At 38.8% G+C, this 21,082-nt stretch overlaps 1 protein-coding gene and 1 long non-coding RNA gene across 2 annotated transcripts in view; one reads left to right on the top strand and one right to left on the bottom strand.

The window, feature by feature from the left end:
• Window positions 1–68: 68 nt before the first annotated feature.
• LOC136280008 (uncharacterized) lies at window positions 69–848 on the top strand. The gene is made up of 3 exons (XR_010717103.1): window positions 69–260; window positions 472–623; window positions 728–848. It is a non-coding gene; the product is annotated as an uncharacterized lncRNA (long non-coding RNA).
• Window positions 849–3,557: 2,709 nt separating this feature from the next.
• The window catches only part of LOC131768783 (uncharacterized), a 76,406-nt gene continuing 58,881 nt past the window's right edge, over window positions 3,558–21,082 (bottom strand). Inside the window, exons 9-11 of the mRNA XM_066166976.1 lie at window positions 12,304–12,387; window positions 3,951–4,022; window positions 3,558–3,627 (exon numbers count right to left, since the gene is read on the bottom strand). Of these exons, the coding sequence (XP_066023073.1) occupies window positions 3,558–3,627; window positions 3,951–4,022; window positions 12,304–12,387 (226 nt within the window). The remainder of the gene's footprint in view (window positions 3,628–3,950; window positions 4,023–12,303; window positions 12,388–21,082) is intronic.

Raw genomic sequence — 21,082 nt, 5'->3', positions numbered from 1 at the left:
GCAAGCGACCTCGAGTGGAGATGAAACATTTCAAGTTGAAATTCGTAATAAGATTTATTTGTTGTTGTTATTGCAAGAACGCTCTAATGGATTTTCTTTGAGAAACACGATTCGCACTCTAGCAGAGGTAAATCTTGCGACGCTAAGTTATCCTTTTTCATTTGCAGGTAGGACTTAGTCCCAAACTGCTGGGCGTTTTTGATGCCATTAACGCACCGACTCGTATCAGAATATACGGAAAATATACAGTGTTTTGTGAGGTAAAGTTAAAATTATGTTAGAACAATCCAATGGTAGCGAAAGCATTTAGACAGATGATCAATTTTACGGGTGCGTTTTTGTAGCGAGTTAAAGAGGCACTCCTGTCTTAAGTACGCACTCTTCTGTGACCGGTTTATTACAGTAACTGCTATTCTTTTGAACATAATCTCTGGCTATCACCCCTAAAACATCGAATCTGTTCTTTATCAGGTAGTAAATTTCTTTATCTGGTATTTGACCGAAAAAGAAGCATTACTCTGGCACGAAAGAGACACTAATAAGGTGGTTCTGATTGATGAAAACCTGCAGCCCTTCATCCCTGAAGATCCGGAAAATAATGTAAAAAATTATAGACTTTTGATGTGAGTATGATTGTGATGTTTACTAATTAAAGGAGGGTTGGTTTGAAACTATATTTACGTTTTAGCTCAATGTCCTCTAATCCTTTCGTTTGCTTCTTTTCCAGGCACCGCATAAGCAAAGAGCTTACGTTAGTGAATGGACTCAACAGACTCTTCTCTATTTAGGTCACAATTTCAGTTGGGAAAAATATTATAAATATAATTAGAAATCAACATAATAAAAATGTTACGAAACGAGTCTTAGTCAGTACTGCTACCAAACCATCCATGATTTCAAGTTTATCTCTTCCTCAAGTTATAGATTTTGCAGTGATTAAAAGTTGACTTAACTCGGGGAAAAGTTTCCTCAGGGTGTCCTTTGGGATTCGATTAAAAAAAATAAAAAAAAAACGTATTCCTTCAATTATATCAATCATTGGTAATCGGATGTCGCGGGAAAGCTACTATTCAGTATCGGGTAAACTTTACTCGTGGTAAACTTTACTCCGCGTTTACTTTCCTCCGGTTAAACTTTACGCGTGGCAACCTTTACTTCGGGTAAACTTTAATCGTGGTAAACTCAACTCCGCGTTTACTTTACTCCAGGTAAACTTTACGTGTGGTAAACTTTACTTTGGGTAAACTATACTTTGGGTAAACTTTACTTCGCGTAAACTTTACTTCGGGTAAACTTTACTTCGGGTAAACTTTACTTCGGGTAAACTTTACTTCGGGTAAACTTTACTCCGCGTTTACTTTACTCCGAGTAAACTTTACTTCGGGTAAACTAAACCAAGATGAATAACAACATGCTTTACTCGGAGGGAGGATTAGATGTTTACAGATTACACGTGTCACGTTTTCGGCGAGCGAAACGCTGCATATCTTACATTACTACTCGAAATGTCGGCTGTTTTCATTTTGAAAAGAAAAATGAATTTTGGAAAGGGAACTTATGGAGCACATTGTCATGGCGGCTCGATGAACGATCGCGAACTTGTAAGTTATGCCGCCAACTAGGTCGCTAACGTACGCTAGGATTGCTGCAGAATTAGATTACACGTCTGATTTGCTGATGTGCAAACTTATCACCTAGAACCTTTCAATAAAACACCTTCATGTCAACAATATTTGATACAACGCCAAACATGACTTTCATGACATGAATCTCAACGAATTCAAAAGTGCGCCATCCTATTTGAAAGCTGATGGGTTTTGCACCTTATTTCACCTCTTAATCGCGAAATTCGATTCTAGGAAGCTACAATTGAAAGAATGTAATAGTTCTGCGCCGTTACAGCCCACATAGGTGCTCTGTTTCGCGAATTGCTAATGGTAAAGTTTACCCCAGTCAGGTAAACTTTACCCGGCGCGAAACTTATGGAAACAAAGCGCTCTGATTGGTCCACTCGGGTAAAATTTACCCTCATCTGGTAAACGTTTTTAGTGCATATTGTTTTTGGTAAGGGCACAATGTTTCCGACACGTGTTCATAATAATTTGCTTCTAAGGTGTGTTAATCCATTCAAAATGTACATGTATGTACCCTGTCAAGAGAGGTTTTCTTTACTCTACATATACTTCTGTGGCTCCCAACAGTTTCCACAGCTGTTCGTGGGTGATGTATATGGAATCAGTGAACTGATTGAAAAGAGTGGTGTTGAGGTTGACACCATTTTAAAAGTTACAGGAAAAGCTTTTGACCCCTCTCTTTATTGTCTATATCTACAGGTGAGCTGTCATAATACCTCTCTACGAAATCGTTGGAAATAAGGGATGATAACGTAAATAAGCCATCATAAAGAGTTTCAAAGCTGACGTTTCGAGCGTTATTACCCTTCGTCAGAGCCAATGATGAAGGGCTAACGCTCGATCGAAACATCAGGTTTGGTATTTTTAGAGAGTGGAAATTTTTAGGCTTTGTAAATGAATAGTTACAGTAACAAGTGCGTAAAACTTGTAGAATTTCAATAAGTGTTATATCTGTGACAACCTCTTGTTTTGAGATGAATGGATTCAATAAAAATGTCGAAAAATTATCTTTCTTGGTATATGGATCGGAGTGAGTTTGATAATGGATCACCAGAATGATGGTCGAGTTATAGCGAAGCTGCACGTTTGGTGCCAAAATTTTATTTATTGATTGTATTCTCAGATGTATGGGTTGACACGCGGCTTAAAAACCGTTGGTAACTTTAAAATCCCTCACCAACAGCAACTCAGAAAGCAAGGTACTTGTTCACATTTACAATAGATTTAACTTACTATTCGAAAGTGCCAAAACAGTTTGATCGTTTTTAAACGCCAAGCGATTTTTTGTGTTCTGCGATCTACTACAAATACACTTTTAGCAAGTCCGTTGAAATTTGGACATTTCTATCGTAAGTTGCACAACAGAAACCGAGGGATTTTCATGGCATGAATAAATGCAGCATTAAATCTCTTGTGTCTGAATAGTGTCTCACTTGACTTCAGTTTTTCGGTGGAAGAAGGACAAGATTTGAGGTAAATCTACGTGGATTAATCGCCGATGGAACTGAATAATACTCTTCTTAACATCACTGATTGTTTTTAAAGAAAACATCGTCATGATAGTCATGTTGTAAAGATTGCTTGGAAGCCCTCTAAATTAGCTTTATCTTTACGCAAATAAAACTGTTTGGGTGAAGCCTCTTTCTTTAATTTGCATCACCTCTTTTTTTCTATACTATCTACTCGCCAAAACTTTTTTTCAGTTTATAGCCGGGAGGGTCTTGCGGTAAGTAAAGTTCTTAATCATACAGGCTCTTTTAGCAAGCATTTGTTTAACTCTTTAAAACAAATGGTTTTCTCCAGCCTAGGTCGGTCCGTATTATTTACATTACATAAATAACAATTATGCCTTGTAAACTGAACGAACTACCGAGTCACTTAATGATTAAATGCACCCGAACCCGACACCAAATGAATTTCCCATTACAAGATTTTCATGTCGTAACTAAGCTCTGATAACAACTGCTCCTGGGGGCTACAAACTGCTGAAAACCTAAGATATAGTAGCAAAAAGTATTGTATAACTCGTACTTACCTGGTTGCCTGGTCTTTGCCTTCCCTACCCCACCCTTGATACAACGTTGAGCTTGATTTTGAGGCCACTTTCTAGTCCTAGCATGGCGAGTCTTGGGGTTTTTGAGGAGGGGGAGGGTGAAGAATTAGACGGTGTTTTGTTGCACGCTTTTATTTTTTTCTCGACCGATTGTACGTTTTCAATTGCAAGTAGTGAAATTCTGTGTGAAACTGTTTCGGACCCTCGACTTACTCGTGTGGACGTTACCGTAATGAATAAAGATTATGTTAGTCGGTACTTACAGTCTTTCGAGAAAATCAAGGCTGCTGAAAACTCCTGGGGGTAAGTCCTGTAACTGATTATGGGATAAGTCCCTGTCAACAAGAAATAATAAAAACAGATAGTTAGGTGTCCGCTGTAAGATGAAGTTTAAAACTTCAAATGACTCCTACCGGGAGAAAAGCTTGTTTTATTGCGTTTTAAGGTCCCCCCCCCCCTGGAATAAGCTCTCCCCTAACTCCTCCCTCAATTTCTTAGATACAAAGAAAACCTGTTTCCTTGGCACTTTATCTGTAATTTTTTAAGTTTCAACTACAGCTGAATCAGTACAGGTTAATAATTTTTTAATAAGCGCCCTCTTTCCAATAAGCGCCTCTCCTTTCAGCCAAAATTACAGAATGGCGCTCCGGTGCTTATTCGAGGAAATACACTAAATGAGATTGCTTGATTAGGTTTAACGAAATGTTTTTGTATTTTATGAAAAATCAAGAGGGACTCGCGATGCAAATGGTGAAGATAAAATTATGTGATAGAAATATTACATTTGGAAATAATCCAAGACGTGTCTGAATTTGTGGATCAACGCAGATTTTGATGTCATCATGCAGGATGTGGACCAGCCGGCTTTCGCTTATCCCCTTTCCCCCTCCCCCCTCACCCAAGAATTTTTACATACTGTAGATGTGAAATTAAGTATTTCGACATTGTATCAGGGGTCATCTTCAATTTCACAAGCCACCCCCTCCTCCGTGAGAAAATTTATTGCCGCCACTTTTGATAATGTAATACAATGATACATAAATACAGTTTTCAATTCGGACAATGAAAATAAGGCAATTTGTAAAGCTTACACAAGTCTGGGTAATGAATTTTTTTAGATAAACTGAGACTTTTCAGACATTATTCTCTGCACTCGCTTGTATGTTTCAGTCTGTAAATAATTACACCCATCGTGAAACACTGATTCTAATTGGTTCCAGCAAGTTTATTATATCACCATAAATTACTCGAACAAGTTTACCATAATAACGCAACATATACATGCGATGTGCGTTGGAAAGACTTAATTTCGTTCCCGCGAGGAAAAAATTCTATTTTTCTGCTGTTTTGCTTTAGTAAATTTCTCATCATATACTGAACTTCGCCTTTTTGCATGTTATTTAAAAATAAAAACAGCGATATCAGCAATGAAAAGTCTCAAAAAAGTAAGAGGAAAAAAGGTTTCTCAACAACACTGCAGAACAAATAAATCAACTTTTGCTTGATATGAAGGCGAGAGCGACTCGCCATCAGTTCAACAAAATAAATTGAAAAATTTTTATCCTTTATTTACAATGGGACACAAACTTACTTATCATGGACTACCAAATACAAAAGGAAGTTCTTTCAATTTAAAACTGCCTTTATGTCATCGAAAAAAACCTTGCCAAAAACTTAGGCTTCCCCTTTTTACTCCCTTAACTCCCATGATTGACCAGAACAGAATTTCTCTTTACAATCTCAATACATTATGAAGCAGTCAAAAGCTGAGAATAAAGAAAAATATTAATTAGGGGATTATTAGTTGATCGGATACCAAATCCTCCAAACTAACATCATAAGAATTGCGTAGAAGTCAGCAAGGAGAATTACTAATGAGATGTTGGGGGTTAAGAAACGAATTTTTAAGTGCATCATATTTTGTAGGTCACGAATAACACCTTATTGATGTCATTACAAGTGACGGAGCCATGAGAGGTATGCTAATCAAACAAAAAATAAGTAGTTCCTTCACTAGCGATTCCACCGCTCGTTTACCGGCCTTACGGCCTACTCTGCAAACAAATACTAAAGCCATCATCTTGACCAAATCCTTTCTCATGCCCGCCTTCATATATGGAAATTTTTATTTTTCAATTAGATGCTCTACGAGCGTAAAGTAATGTAACTTGCATCCTCGGAGACCCAGGGGCTGTGAGTCGATTTCAAGTCAGGGCGAAAGAGCCCCTGGGGACATTGTCTTACAAGACTAGTTCCAAACGGTCGCAGTCGTTCTTGCATCTGATTGGTGCCAGAAAATCTTTGTGTTTTTCTGCCCGATCAGAGTGAAGTATGCTTTAGAGTCCTTTCGTGTGTTTTAACACGGAGATGTACAAGAAGCTCAGTTGCTCGCCTTGTTTGTTTATGCCGTGCGACGTAGGTATTACAGGAGAACGTATTTAAAAGTTTGCGAGGTTCGTACAAAACAATGGTTTCAGGCGTTAATATGTCAATTTAAACGTTAGACGAGATGTAAGCTTAAATCGTTCTAGATTTCTCGTGTAATTTGCTGTGAGTGAAACTTTACCAATCCCGTGAAGTTATTTCGTCGCACGGGCCACGCAGGTATGTCAAGCAACTGGCGCTTACGCTTGCGTACTTTCTGTGCGCGTCAAAATCAAATCTCCTTCGACTAGTTGTTTAGGGAAGGTTCAGGGTTTTTTTTACGATGAGTGTGAATAATCCGAGTGAAAATGTTTCAGACCGTTTTCGAGTATGCTCTTTCGTTTTTATCAAAATTAGGAGGAAAAGAAACCTTAAAGGCGAGTTTATGAAAATATTTAAGGAAGTTTTTAATCAAAAAGTTCTACCAGACGATGGCCATCCGCGTGCAATTTTCGACACTTGTCGCTATAGAATTGAAACATCATGGAAACGTAATTGTAACTGGGAGGTGACAGACTCCAAAAAAAAAAACGGTATGCCTTTGTCATGGCAGCAGCTGAAAAGATTACGCTTTTTCCAAACACCGTTGGTAATTGTCCGAAAACATCTCTCCTTCCCACAATGTTCTCGATAGTAAGTTTTTGTTCAGATTTTAATTCGCTATCTGGAAACACAGCTAAGCTCTCTCTAAGCGCTTGCTGGAGGTCGTCCACGAACTTAACGTTTTCTGCAATCTTGGCCATAGTATTGTGAAAAACCTTACTATTGTGTAGGGGTTAGATTTTGGCGCGCACAGAAAGCTACGTAAGCCTAAGCGTCAATTGCTTGACATACCTGCGTGGCCCGTGCGACAAAATAACTTCACGGGATTGGCAAAGTTTCACTCACAGCAAATTATACGAGAAATCTAGAACGATTTGAGCTTACATCTCGTCTAACGTTTAAAGCGATATATTAACGCCTGCCACCATTATGTTTAATACGAACCTCGCAAACTTTAAATACGTTCTCTTGTAATACCTGCGAAAGTATTCAGTATAATTTCTGGTAAGATTTTCGCGGACAATCTGATCGATTTCTCTTACATTGTGTGCTGAGACTGAAACTTTTCACCTCGAGCAAAGCATCGTCGCACGGCCTAAACAACTGAGCTTCTTGTACATCTCCGTGTTAAACACATGAAAGGACTCCAAAGCATACTTTCATTCTGATTGGGCAGAAAAACACAAAGATTTTCTGGCACCAATCAGATGCCAGAACAACTGCGACCGTTTGGAACTTGTCTTGTAAGACAATGTCCCCAGGGGCTCTTCTGCCCTTACTTGAAATCGACTCACAGCCCCTTAGTCTCCATGGATGGGTAACTTGTAGAGATCTTGCAAAAGAAGGAAGGACACTTTGGCTTTTTGAGGCAATTGGCACTCAGGAAGATAATGAAGATGATGACGGGTGTTAAAGAGTGTAATAATTTGAACGATTTAATGAATGACGAGAAGTTAATGTCATAAACAACAATAGACTACGTTTGTGTGATGGTTCGCTCTGTCAAAAACTAGGTGAGTTTTTTTTAAACACACACCTCAGGCCGTTTCGTAAAACAATGCCAGCCAAGTTGCATTGGTGTACAGAGCATATCTTATCGAGAAACTAAAATGTTAATAAAACCATCTCGAATTTAAACCACAAATACTCTAAGTTGCATCAATTTTCCAATATTTGGTGACCTCTCGTGAGTGGATTTCATCTTAAGTTTGTAAACTGTAGACTTCATGTGAGATTCAGTCTTTGTGAGAACTTTTATCTGTTAACCAACACAATACTTCACATGAACGTACAGTAGTAAGCCCATTTCAAGAGTTCGACTTAGTCTCAACATTGCCCTCGTTGTCAGTTTCCCACGCTGTGCGCTATGATTTTTCTTCAAAACACTTAAAAACATGAAAAGCACACTTACTTAATTAAAGGCAAATGTTTTCATCGGAGAGACCAACAGATATGACTCGTCCTTTTATCATAAGCAAGTTGTTCTCATAAGAGTTTCATGAGAAATTTCATGCCAACTCTTTGGAGAAGTTGTTAGTTGTCAAGCAAACAAAAAAGTTGAACCCTTAAGTTTTTCACCAATAATGAATATTGTTACATACCACTGTTTAGGGTCACCATCATTTAAACCAAACATTTCTTATATGTATAAATTACGATCCACTAATTAGGTTTTTCATGAAGAAAAGTATTTTAGTGACTGTTTATAATTGATAATAATGGATTTGACCACTGTTATTCCGCTTTAGAAAGTGAGATTAACAGGATTCTGTACCAAAATTACAATCTCTGGGGTTGTAATGAGCCTGGTTTCACGCGAGATTTTATTTCTAAAACTTTGTTGAAATTCTGAAATGCTCCGAAAAATACTTAAAAGGCTATCCTAGATTCGAGTACTTATACACTGTCTAGAAAATTACGTCGCATACTCGTATTTAAAAAGCTCTGTCCTTTGGGGATAGCCCTCTGACATACTTCTGTGCGCTACAAAATGTTCTTGAACTTTTCAGCCTGCAGCTTAACATGGTGGCGAAATTCCATTGAGTGTTAATTGGTGCCTCCTAAACGACGTCCCAAATGGTGACAGAAACGACAACGCAAATAACTACTTCAGGAAATCATTTGATTGAAATAAATTGCGATCACTGCGCAAAGACCGATGTAATGAACTTTATAGTTGGTTTGAAGGCTTGGAGACGTTCTGTATGTGCGTCAAACTAAGTATACCGCAGGAAAGAGATTATGGTGAACTCGCCCCATTGCAAGTTGGCCCCTTATTACCCTTTTTGAGTTCGCCGCCCAACGTAAAACAAGTTCACACCCACCTCTATCAGTTCGCTCCCAAATCTTTTGATTTGTTTCCCTACCACAAAACCGTATTTTTTTCATGTCCAAGTCGTTGTATTTTTTGCGACCAAGATGATTTTTTCACATGCAAATCCAAGCCGTGTTAAAAACGCACGACTTGTGTATGAGTAATGCAAACCCGCTGCGTTACTCCAGTCTTAATCTAACGAGTTTCACATAATTTTCTCCTTTTTTGCGCGGCAAAATTTAAGGACTAGTTATCTTGCCTTACCTTCGAACTTCTCACTAGCCCAAAAACTTCAACAGCATTACAAACGAGTTTAATGAGTTGGGGCGAACCGGTAAAGGTGGGGACGACCTCGTTTTACATTAAGGTGAAAAACCTCACTAAAAGATAAAGGAAACGTTTCTCCCTTAATAATTGATTCCATTTTAATAAGTTCGTACACTTAACTCGCCGATAGCACTGTTAGATACTGTTACATTGCAACTGCAGTGGTTGATCTTCGTTTAATTGCTCTCTTAGAGCCTCATTACAAAAACAGTGGCCTCAGTCTCCCAACTATTACGTCCATGTAAATGCACACTTTCTTCAAACCAATGATCTCGTCATCAAATTTTTCGGCGATTGCTCGGCCTTTTGTTTTAGCCAGGAAAGATCCGAGGACAGCAAGTCCGTTTTCCATTTTCTTGATCCTTTTAGATAAACGTCAAAGTTTTTTTTTACACATGCCCTGTCCCTAATAAGCGCCCTGTTTCAAAAAACCACTGCACTTCCTATCCTTCTCCTGCATGAACTACTCCAACTTGCTTCAGTGGTCCGCATCAACTGTGCCACGAATAACAATATCATAGGCGCTTTCACTTCACACTAGGATTCTTGGTAAAGAAGGTCATCAAATGTCACGATCTCACTTACGAAGTGAGAGACGACAAGTGAAGGCAGCGATAACGACCACGCAGGAGAACGAAGTTCGTTCGCACTTCATTCTTGTTTTGTGACCAGGTGCTGAGTGCTAAAATGCTGATGCAAAGGCGTGAGTAAGCTTTCCTGAACATATGCACCTCCAATAAGTCGATCGGGCTTTGCAAACGCACAGTTCTCCGGACTTCTTCACGGCCAGTCGCCACAATGAGAGTCACTGAGTCAAATGGCCTATCTACAGGACGCATGACAATTGGCAATATCGAAAAATATTCTTTCTAGACAATTAGCAAGTTTATCTCCATACCTGAATTGAAGCCGAGCACAATTTCGCAAATCCTCTTTCAAGACTTTTACTTCCCTCCACCGGTCTCATTCCTGGGTTGTGGGAATTACGGGTAGTAGATTGCGGGTGTCAAAGGCTTTTGAACATTGAGTGAGTGCAGTTTTTCCATCTCCCCCACGACTACAAGTTCCTCTGAACAAGGCAAAGTAATGACTACTCTGAGCCAATCTTCTCCAATCGAATGCTTGAAGAGGAGGACTTCATAATAGATTTCCCATATCAAAAATGAAATTACTTTAAAACAACACTTGTCTTGCCATAGTTTCCAATTCTCCGCGAATTCTCCTTTTCACATCTTGAATACCACGGAGGCATAATGTAGTGAAAAATCTTCGGCAGCGAAACCTCTGACGAAGGTTTATTTGAATTTGAACCGGAGATTTCAACGCTATCAAACATTTGTACTCGGTTTTTTTTTTTAACAGATTTTGAACTATTCCACCAGGAGATACAACTAGGCAACATTACGTCAAAGAGGGTAAACCACACAAAGAAGTTCACCGATCAAGGTTTTAGTTTCATTGATTTGATACCGAAAAAAGAAAAAATGCATCACACTGGTCACCTACATAGGTAATAAAAGCTAAATAAAGTCGAGCACATGACAGCTTAAAGTTGATTCAGTTATTTTGTGTCCGTTTGAATGTTTGGTACAAAGCGCTAGAAGAAAACGGTGCATGATGAAAGATTCTCGAGTTCTATTTAACTTTGAAAAATAACTTTGAACTGGCTAATACTTACCAGTTTAAGTTTGTGTAAATTAGAAAGTTTTTACTGATACACCGGCTATCTTTGGATTATATTTTTTTCATAATGAAGGTCTAATTACGACCTCCCACTAAAAGATCGCTTATTTATTCCTCAATAAATCCCCATAGATGTTAAGGCTTTAATAGCGCCTGGTTAGATTGACATTAGATTTACATTCTTCCAAGAAATAACTAGGCAAATTAAACTCCTGTTGAGTCTCTCTTGGCTCGTTCCAATTCCAGTTGATGCTCATTACTGGTTTCAAAAGATAATTGGCTGATATTTTCCCTGTGTCCGTTAGTCAGTCAGCTCACCACCGCGAGGTAAGACTCTTCGGTTAAGCGCTTGCATGATCAATTACGTCTCCATTCCGTCACCGAGAGCGACAATCTTACTGTCTAATAAGTGGCTATTTATCTTGAGTATCCCGTCATGATGCTCGACTAAAGGCGTTCACGAAGTCATATCATTTCTCTCAGTGACGCCGTACTTTTCACAAACTAGAGTGCCTGGTGCATGTTATGGAAATCATTGAGGAGCAAAAGTTGGGGTCACATGATGAGCCGCAATTGCCATGAGAAAGTTAAATTATGGTAAAAAAATATCTGAAAAAATGTGCAATTTTGCCAGAGGTAACGCTAGAATCAAGAGTACGATACCAAGTTGAAATGAACTTTCAACATCTGAACGAAATAGTCAAAGCTGCTATTACTTTAAATAAAAAGGCCCTGTATTATGATAAACGGATCAAAATCAACCAAAAGAGAATAATGAACTGTTAAAAATTTGGAAATCAAACGATATATAACACGGAACTGACCAATTTAAGGACCGAACTTGTTCAAATAACACGTGACTATGCATGTGCTTGATTTCGTTTGATGACTTACGCCCACGTTTATAAAACGTTTATCTCAGAAGATGACGTTATTTCTTTCGACAATCTCATTTACCCGGCGGATCACGCTCAATGACGGGTAAATTTTCACGATGTCCTCACTTTTACCGTATGCATGATGAAAGAGAGGCTAGTATTTTGTTTTGTTTTGCTTTGGTTTTTTTATGACAGAAAGAAATGATGGTTTCCAATTTCGCGGGCTTAGATCTACGTCGCTTAATGGTTTTCACCAGGCATGTACGGCCCCCTCGCTGTCATTCCTGTAGGCAACACCTCATGGGTTGGGGAGGAGTCAGCTCAGCATCGATGCACCCTTTCTTCCTCCCATTTCATCCAGACACTTACCTGGGTAAGGTGTAGACCTTGATCTACTTTTGGTCTCATCAAACAATTATAAAATCAAAGTTTAACAGTCTTACTTACAGCGTCAGATAATAATAGCGGGGGAGGTAAATTCCGCTAAAAACTTCTGAAGATAGATTCTTTAATTGGTTGTGAGACAAGTCCCTATAATCAACAATAACGACAACAAAATGTAAGCTACGAACCATGGGATAACGTTCCACATAATGAATAAAAGTGTTTGACTACATCTTGATTTGATTCGACTTGTTAGGGCTATTTTTATATCATGGAATATATCTTCATTGCATAAAATTTAACTTGGCTTTAATCGCATTGAAGCTGTGTATTGATGCAAACTTTTCCTGGGGCTGAATAATATTGTTTAGCTGGTATTTTCTGAAGGAGGTAACATCTACTAATCTAACTAAAAGTAACAATTTCAAAATCACGAGACGGACGATTTTTAATTAATTGGATGGAGTTGAAATGAAATTTTAAATTTAGGGAAGTATTAAAAAGAATGTTAAATTAACTGCATGTGTGTGCTATCCTTTAACCTATGAACGGTCCTTCATTTAAACATTTTACGCAGTAGAAAAAATACTTCATTTCAAAATTATATCCAACTGCACAAAGTAGAGTACAAATAAGGCGTGAATAGAGCACAAGTGAATCACAAATATCCTGCGATGTTGTACAGTTGGTTATTTTGTACTAAAAAAATGACCTCTCTAACCGGTCGGCTGCACGCGTTTCGCTTCTCTGACCGCTTTACTTTTCCTGCCTTATGAAAAATGAGCAGAAACACTTGGCAGAAAAAAAGCTAGATAATAAATAATTTATTGCACATTTTGGTGTGTAGTATTGTTAAGTATTTTTACTCGTTGCGCATGTTTTATACATTTGTAATAATGTGCTTGATACTGGTGCTGCATGAAAAGATTTATGTACCTCCCATCTACTACCGGACGGGCGATTTCACGGGCGAATTAAACACAATAAACGGTAAGGTAAAAGTTTAACCTTCTACCTGAAAAACTGACCTTCTACCTGATTGATTTATCACAACGTAACAACAGTTTTGGGAAGACAGTGGAAACACGCATGACCGGTCCAAAGGTCAATCACAATGTCGCAACGCAACAATAACTAAGTAGTGTCACGAATCAGCTTTTGAATGATACGCCCCGCCTGTATTATCTGCATGCCTCACATGCGAACGCGTGGTTCTAAATACTCCTATCGTACAACGCAAATGAAGATATTCACGCTCCCCGTTCAGACACCCATAGCCTGATTATCACTGAGTGCGAAGTTGTCCGCCCAATTCTCTCCTCTACCCGTCCAAAATACCTCGCACGAATTCGTGTTCAGGGTGTGTTACTCGGGATGTGATTGGATAAGTCAATTGTGCGAAATTATACTTATTGCAACAACATAGAATTTCGACACGAGATGAGGACGAATCTCGTTCATACTCATTGCTTTTCCTTGGTTTTTTAATGAGCCTGGTTATTTGATAACGCTGCGTTAAGAGTATCGGATGTCTATCACTGAATGGTAAGGCAGAATTTTCTAATCACCCACCAACTCTTACCGTTCCTTGTTCATCGATCGATCATCGATCGATCATCGATCGTTGATCATCGGATCCAACCTTGATGAGGAACTTTTACTTTTGATTTTAGCGTTCCATTCCTTACGGCTGAGACTTAATTCCTGAATTTTATCTGTTGTTATTCTTGTAAGACACGCTTTTCCGTTTCTCGTAGTTCCGCTCCTGGGGTGATGACTATTTTCAACTTGTTCTTCATGAAAGTCCTTCTCATATAATTTATCAATCTGACTGCCCTTTCTCAGTCGGAGAACCTTTACACGCCGTCGATGCGGCTAAAATTCTTTCTGACACCAGTCGTGCGCACAATAGCCTTAACTTGAGGTTCTCCTATCTGAATATCGAGACTTTCTCCGCCTAAAAATGGAAATTTATCTCCCATAGGAATACAGACCATCTGAGACAATTAGATTTGATTAGTTCCTCGTCATTTCCTCGGCACCTCCCTGAGCCGTGATCGGCTGGAGTATTCCTGGCGTTATTGTATCGAGAATGTGGAAGCTATATTCCTAAAACTTGTGAGTTTGACTGAAGAGCAGCGTGAGGCTGGAAAGTAAAATGTTCACCGAAGCACAGATTAATACTGCGAAATCAAATTTGTTGGTTCTTTTTTTGATAACTTTGAAGACCTGAGTAATCCCAGTGGCAAAGAAGTATGTGTGAACGCTCACCGAAGCACAGTTTAAGACTGCGAAATAAATTTTTGTCTTTTTGTCTTTTTTTATCTTATTAGTAGAAACGGGTACTAATCACAATGGCAAAGGAGCATGTGTGTATGCAACATATAGAGAAAGATCAGTTTGCGCAGTGGCGTGTACGTAGTCGTCGTTATATCGCCGGCTCAAGCTGCCTCTATTTCAGTTCTATTCGCTCTGTGCTGTTGTTTAAATCGCTCCCTATTTTGTCCGGATAGTTTTATTTCCTGTGTATTTCGTGTTCTAAACATTTATGAATGCCAAAAATCTCGGATGGAGTAGATATCCATCGTACAAGCTATCAGTCAGCGTTTAGGGTCCAAAATAGACTTTTCCAATCCCGCCATCCCGCCGCTATTGTTCATCCCATCCCACCATTCCACCGCAATGAACATTTCATCTCGATCCCGCCTGGTTAAACGCAAGTTGCTCGAGTTTACCGCCGATGGACAAATTAAAGCCTTTACAGCATTGATAATACACTCACATTATGCTGAAAAGAAAAGATTTTAAAAACACTCGGTGTGATGAAGTGGGACAAAAACTCCATCCACGGAAGAACCAACAGAAAAGCTACCGTGTTACATAGACAAATTCTTCAGCCAACAACAGAAGTCATATCTCAAAGATACAACAGATTTCATCGACTTAATAGAAAAGACAAAACTTCCGAAAGAATTGATACTTGTTTCAATGGACGTTACGGGTTTATACACAAAAGAACGCCCCAACATCCACCCCCATTCTAAAGTGCTTACTAGAGAGTTAATTTAGAGAAAGCGCTAAAGTTGATTTTGCAGGAAGACTCATCCCAATTCAACGAACAAAATTACTTGCAAACGCACGGAGCCGCCATGGGCCCCAAAATGGCAGAAGCTTTTGCAACTATCTTCATGGATAAAACAAAAACAGGTATGTCATCAATCAGTTCTTTGAACAAGCAAATAAACCCCACCAATAATCAAATTAACAACAGAAATATTTGTTTCGGAGGCTACTTTCTGTAAGGGTGAAAGATTCAACAGGGAGTCAGTTCTCGACATGGGAACCCACTTCAAACCAAGAGATACATCCCAGTACACATTCTATACAACGTGTCACCCACTGGGAGCAAAGAAAGGCTTCGTTAAAGGCGGAACGTTACGACTCCCTTGGACTACTTTTTCAAAAATAAATTTGAAGGGAACATTAAACAGTTCAAAGTATACCTGGCTGAGGGAGAGGCTACCCGAAAAAGGTTTTTGACAACCCACTCTCAGAAGAGAAATTTAAACTGGACGTAAACAGGCCTTCCTCCAACAGAGAAAAACAAGTAATAAAATCTTGCCCTTTATAATAACAACACAATACTATTCAACAGTTCCACACCTTAAAGAAATCATCCCAACAAGTGGCAGTTAGTACAGCAACAATCGTTGCTAAGAGAAATCCTCAAATAACAGCCGTTACTACCATACAGAACGGGGCGTTCACTCAGAAATACTCATGAGAACAAAAATATAACCATGGAGATTCGTATAAACACTTGTGCAGAGAAAACTGGACGTACTACGGAATCATTCAGGCCTGTCAACCTCAATTTACACGGAAGCATTAATTAAGCCCATTTCTAAAGTAAATAAATATATGTTATTTGCCGGCTGGGAGGTCCGTATGGTGAAAAACTGTGACCGAGGTCTTGAAAATACTGCCCGAGGCCGTAGGCCGAGGGCAGCATTTTCAAGACCGAGGTCACAGTTTTTCACCATACGGACCGACCCTTAGCCGGTAAATAACATATTTATTGTTTTTAAACTTGACGAAATTCTTTCCGAAAGAACGCGAATGATTTATGGCCGTAAATACGGTAAGATCTTCCATAAACTGAACAATTTTTGAGTGGGTAAATGGTAGTTGAAATAGAGGTGATGCAAATTTAAGAGAGATGCCTCAGCGAAACATTTTCATTTCCGTAACGATAAAGGTGATTTAAAAGGCTTCCAAACAAACTTTGAAACATTATTTTTACAAGTATCTGTCACAATCTGACACCTGTCAATTAGAGAGCGCGCAAGAAAAAAAAGCGAAGGAACATTTGAAAACCAACAGAACTAGTTTGGCAAGGACTGTCACGACAATATTTTCTTCAAAATCAGTCAATGATCTAACGGAAAGTATTACTCACTCTCATCGACCATTCATTCATGTACGAAGATTTACCTCTGTTCATTAAGTAAACGGCGAGGAAAGTAATTGTGAGCAAATTCAATTTTTTTATTTTGAAGTTGTGAGAGTTTGCTCGTTTGTTTGCTGTAATGGCGTGTTTAACTCTGGTCTTTGCTTCACAAAAACTAAATTCGAACGGCACACTCCAACGAGACACAAGGGAATTTAATGCGGCCTTTTCTCAAAAAATTCCTTCAATTTCTGTTGTGCAATTTACGGTACAAATGTCCAAATTGAACGGAATTGGAAAGACTCACCGGGAGCGTATATTAGTTGTAGAACTTAAATTAAAACTTCGCTCGCTATTTCACTATGAACAAATTGCTCGAGAAAATTCAGATATTAAATGAATGAAAGTTCCATCGTTCAGTTTAACTGTAACCAAATACCTCACGTTTCAACTTTCTGGGTACTTTTTGTGAACGATTAAAATTAATTGCAGACGGTTTTTAGGCCGCTTGTCAACCAATATTGTTTATACAAATTCATTCTTAAACCAATATTTTTCTGTCAACCAAAGTGATTTGAGAGAGAGAAAAGAGAGGATTCAAAAGTTATTTATCGGCTTGAGGTAGTGACCGACGTGTTTGCTTAAAAATACTGCCCAGCCGGAAAACGAGGTATATTTATGAAAAATGACAACGAAAGTTAGGATGTACTCGGCGACTCACGAAAGCGTTACCGTGGCCCGTGGGCAGAGATAGGAAAATACTGACCGGGTAAAGAACCAATCAGATTGCAAGATTCGTTACCGTGTCCTCTAAAAAAACAATAAATATTTTTATGATCCTGCCTATACGTGTCCTATCCTCTATTCCGCCTTCGAAAAGGATCGTATCCCGGTATTGCCTTCCTATTTTCACCCCGCATCACGCCTTTACAGATCTCGTATCCCACATCCTGCCTCGATTTTAAGCCTCATCCCACACCCCGAAAAACATGTGTTGACCTTGAGCGTTGAGTTCAACCCACCATCTTGGAATCTTATCTTCTAAAAGAAGGCATAGCGACTTTGTTCGCCGGAGATCTTACACACCATACTCCACTTTCAACCTCACTCGCCTTCGTTCAGCAGCTAGTGGCGACATTCAGAGTTCGAGTCACGACTTAAACAACAAATAGTTGTACTTTGAAGATGGAACCATGGCAGCCATTCCAATCTTGCTCAGATTAAGTGCGTATCCAGTCTTCATCAGACAACAACAACAGCTACTCATCTGACTGTGTGCACGCTGAATGCTCGCTCTATTGCCATCAAATCTGCATTATTAGTTGATTCCTTCTATTAATGTAATGCTGACTTATTTGTAGTCACTGAAACCTTGTTACCGGATAACGATTCTGTAATTTGCAATGCGATGACTTCACCTGCCTTCAAGCTATTTATAGTTGCCCCGAAAGGGCCCGTGAAATCATGGATACTCTTCTTCCTTTTATTTTTTTAACAGCTTTATTAGGTATGACTCATATAATAATAATAAAATAATACAATGTACGATAACAATCGAAAATACAGGACACAGCAAGAACAATGAAGGAGAGAGCAAAGCAGACAAAAACAGTCGTGGACCTATTAGGCCTGATGTGAACGGGACACAAAGACCCGTGTGAGGCACCGCCAGTGAAATAAAAGAAGGAAACAAATTCATGAACATTGTGATCGGTAGCACCATTCAGACATTTGAACAAGAAAACGAGGAAATTTGACATTTAAAAGAAATAAAACGAGATTAAAAAAATAAGCTGCTTTTTGGTCGGTTTTTTGCGAACTCTAATTTCGTCTAAGAACGTCTTTTGAGTTTTCCGACTATTTCGTCTCTACCAAATCATCACGACTTAGACTTTTCATAATAAATCGTCGACCGTCCTTTAAAAACCAATCCTGTGACTATTATCGGTTTTATTGAGGAATTTTCAGACTTCTTGGAACCTATCATTTTATCTCGTGATCCTCTTTTCTTAAGTTTCGATATCTGCGTTGATGATCACAATAACACGGCGGCTTGTCATTTCTTTGATTTATTGGAGTCGACATCATTAACTCAACGTGTTTCGGAATCAATACAAGAAACTGGGCCACGTACTGGACCTGATAATTACGCAGAACTCGGATAACTTTATCAGGGGTCAACGTATGCTTATTTTCGGATAATCTGACACTGCTCTTCAAACTGAAAGCAACTCGACCACCATTAAAGTTAACCATGTTTCATTTAGGAAGCTGCGATAAATTGATATGGACGCATTTCTTACGATGAAAAGTATCGAACACTAGGTAAGGGACATCCGTTCATGGATGTTGAACAATAATCTTACACTGAACGACAACAAGACCGAGTTCCTCATTATTGGGACACCACAATAGGGGAGAATTGGATAACTGTCGGTGCTCGTGTTGGTGACTCGAACATCAAATCTGTGCCCATCGCTAGCGGTAAAGTCTCTGTGTCTGATTTGATTCCAGGCTGTCTATGCTATCACACGTCACAAATATACGCAGCTTTTCACTTGACGTCTACGATATTCACCTCATTAGGAAATATCTCTCACAACAATCAACTGAGGCCTTCATGAGTGCGTTCATTACAACCCGAATATTCTACTGCAACAGCCTTCTGTATGTATCACCGGTTTGTTTTAATACCTAAAGTGCAGCGGATAAAGAATGCTTGGGCTAGACTGATTTTTAGAGAACAAAAATTTTGCCATCTAACATCGCTTATTTTTTAATTACGTTGGCTACCGATAAGAAACAGATAGGAGTTTGAAATGGTTCTAACTACTTTTATGGTTCGTAAAATTAAAAAATTTTGGGCTCCTTCTTACCTAGCTATGATCTCAGAATTTCTAATAACAGATTCCTTGTTATTAGAGTCTGAAGCTAGCCTGTAGGTTCAAAATTTTTACCGTTCTGTTTAAATTCTTGAATGCACCTCCTCTGAATATAGGGGGTGCAAATACAATCGAAATCGCACTTTTTTAGATGGGCATTTTTAATCAGAGCGTTTTATTGTAATTCAAATTTCTCTGTCAGTTATAATGATGTCTTTGTGGTAACCTTTCCTTCATATTCCCTTCTCTTCATAGCTTTATTTGATTGTAATATTTTAACTCTTAAACTGTGATGCGCAATTGAAAATGTTATGGAATTTGCGCATCTAGATTCATCATCATTATCATTATCATTATCATTATTATTATCCTTATGATCGTTAAAAACGCCCCAGTATTATCATTGCCATGGTGTAGCTTTGTTAATCAGATATTCCAGGAGTAAGTGTTGCCACGCTCATGTCTGAATGCTATCCACCAAAGGAAAAGCAATACTCCGAGACACAATCACTTCCTGCCATCTTGGAATCGAGTAGTGGTACAAGCTAAAGACGATTATTGACTTTTTTCTTGATATGATGTCAAATCCGCTGGACTGAATAAACTGTGTTGCCTTTGTGTAAATTCCACTTGCTACCCAGCGCCCTAGAGTGTCTTTCCAATTCGGGATGGAACGTCAGTTTTGGGTAAAAAACTTACATATCATTTAATCCAGTGCGACGGTACCACAGCTCAAATAACCAACGCAACTAAAGAAGTTTCTTGTGTTTACAATCAAGCCGCACTTTCGCATTACCGGAAAGGGGTTTAAAGGGCCAGAGCAGGATAAACTTCGACACCGTAAGCAATGCAGAAAGAAGAAAACATTTTTGCTATCTATTTCTGTTAAGAGAACCAAGCCAAAATAAAAGATGGGGAAATACTCAAACATACCCTTCAAATATGCTTATGAACAAACTAGAGTTGAGCTATCGATAAAACAGTGGCTGACACTGTAAAAAGATGGTTTCGTGCTTCGTTTCAAAATCTATATATTACAACAGCTGATTCAGACAGTTTCTCTTTTTGAAAATTTCGATAAAAAGCTCCACCACAGACATGTTCTATCGACTGGAATCGTTCGTATGCGGCATTTTGCAAAAGCGTTCTATCGGTTTGAAAGAAACCTCGATACAACGTGCTTATTTATTCACGTATTTTGCAAAAAAATCAAGTCTTCGAAGCGACCGAAAGAAAAGAAAAGAAAGAAAGGGGAAGAAAACCAATTTACTAAAAGAAAAACCCAAAGTTGCGTATTCAGTGGCTTTGATGTTAACATTTCTCTCGGCTGAGAATGAAAATCGACAACTGGAAGATTTGCCACTGGCTGATTTTGGTTGTTTACCTGAAAGACTTCTTCTGTCTGTAAGGACAAAGTCAATAAGTCAGAATTTTGTAAATCGAAAATTACGACTATTGTCGTTTTTGTAATCATGATTCAACGCAATTTTTCCATCTTAAGAGTCAGCGC

This window comes from Pocillopora verrucosa, chromosome 1 (genome assembly GCF_036669915.1).
Source record: "Pocillopora verrucosa isolate sample1 chromosome 1, ASM3666991v2, whole genome shotgun sequence".
NCBI lineage: Eukaryota > Metazoa > Cnidaria > Anthozoa > Scleractinia > Pocilloporidae > Pocillopora > Pocillopora verrucosa.
This window is presented reverse-complemented; position numbering and strand designations above follow the sequence as displayed.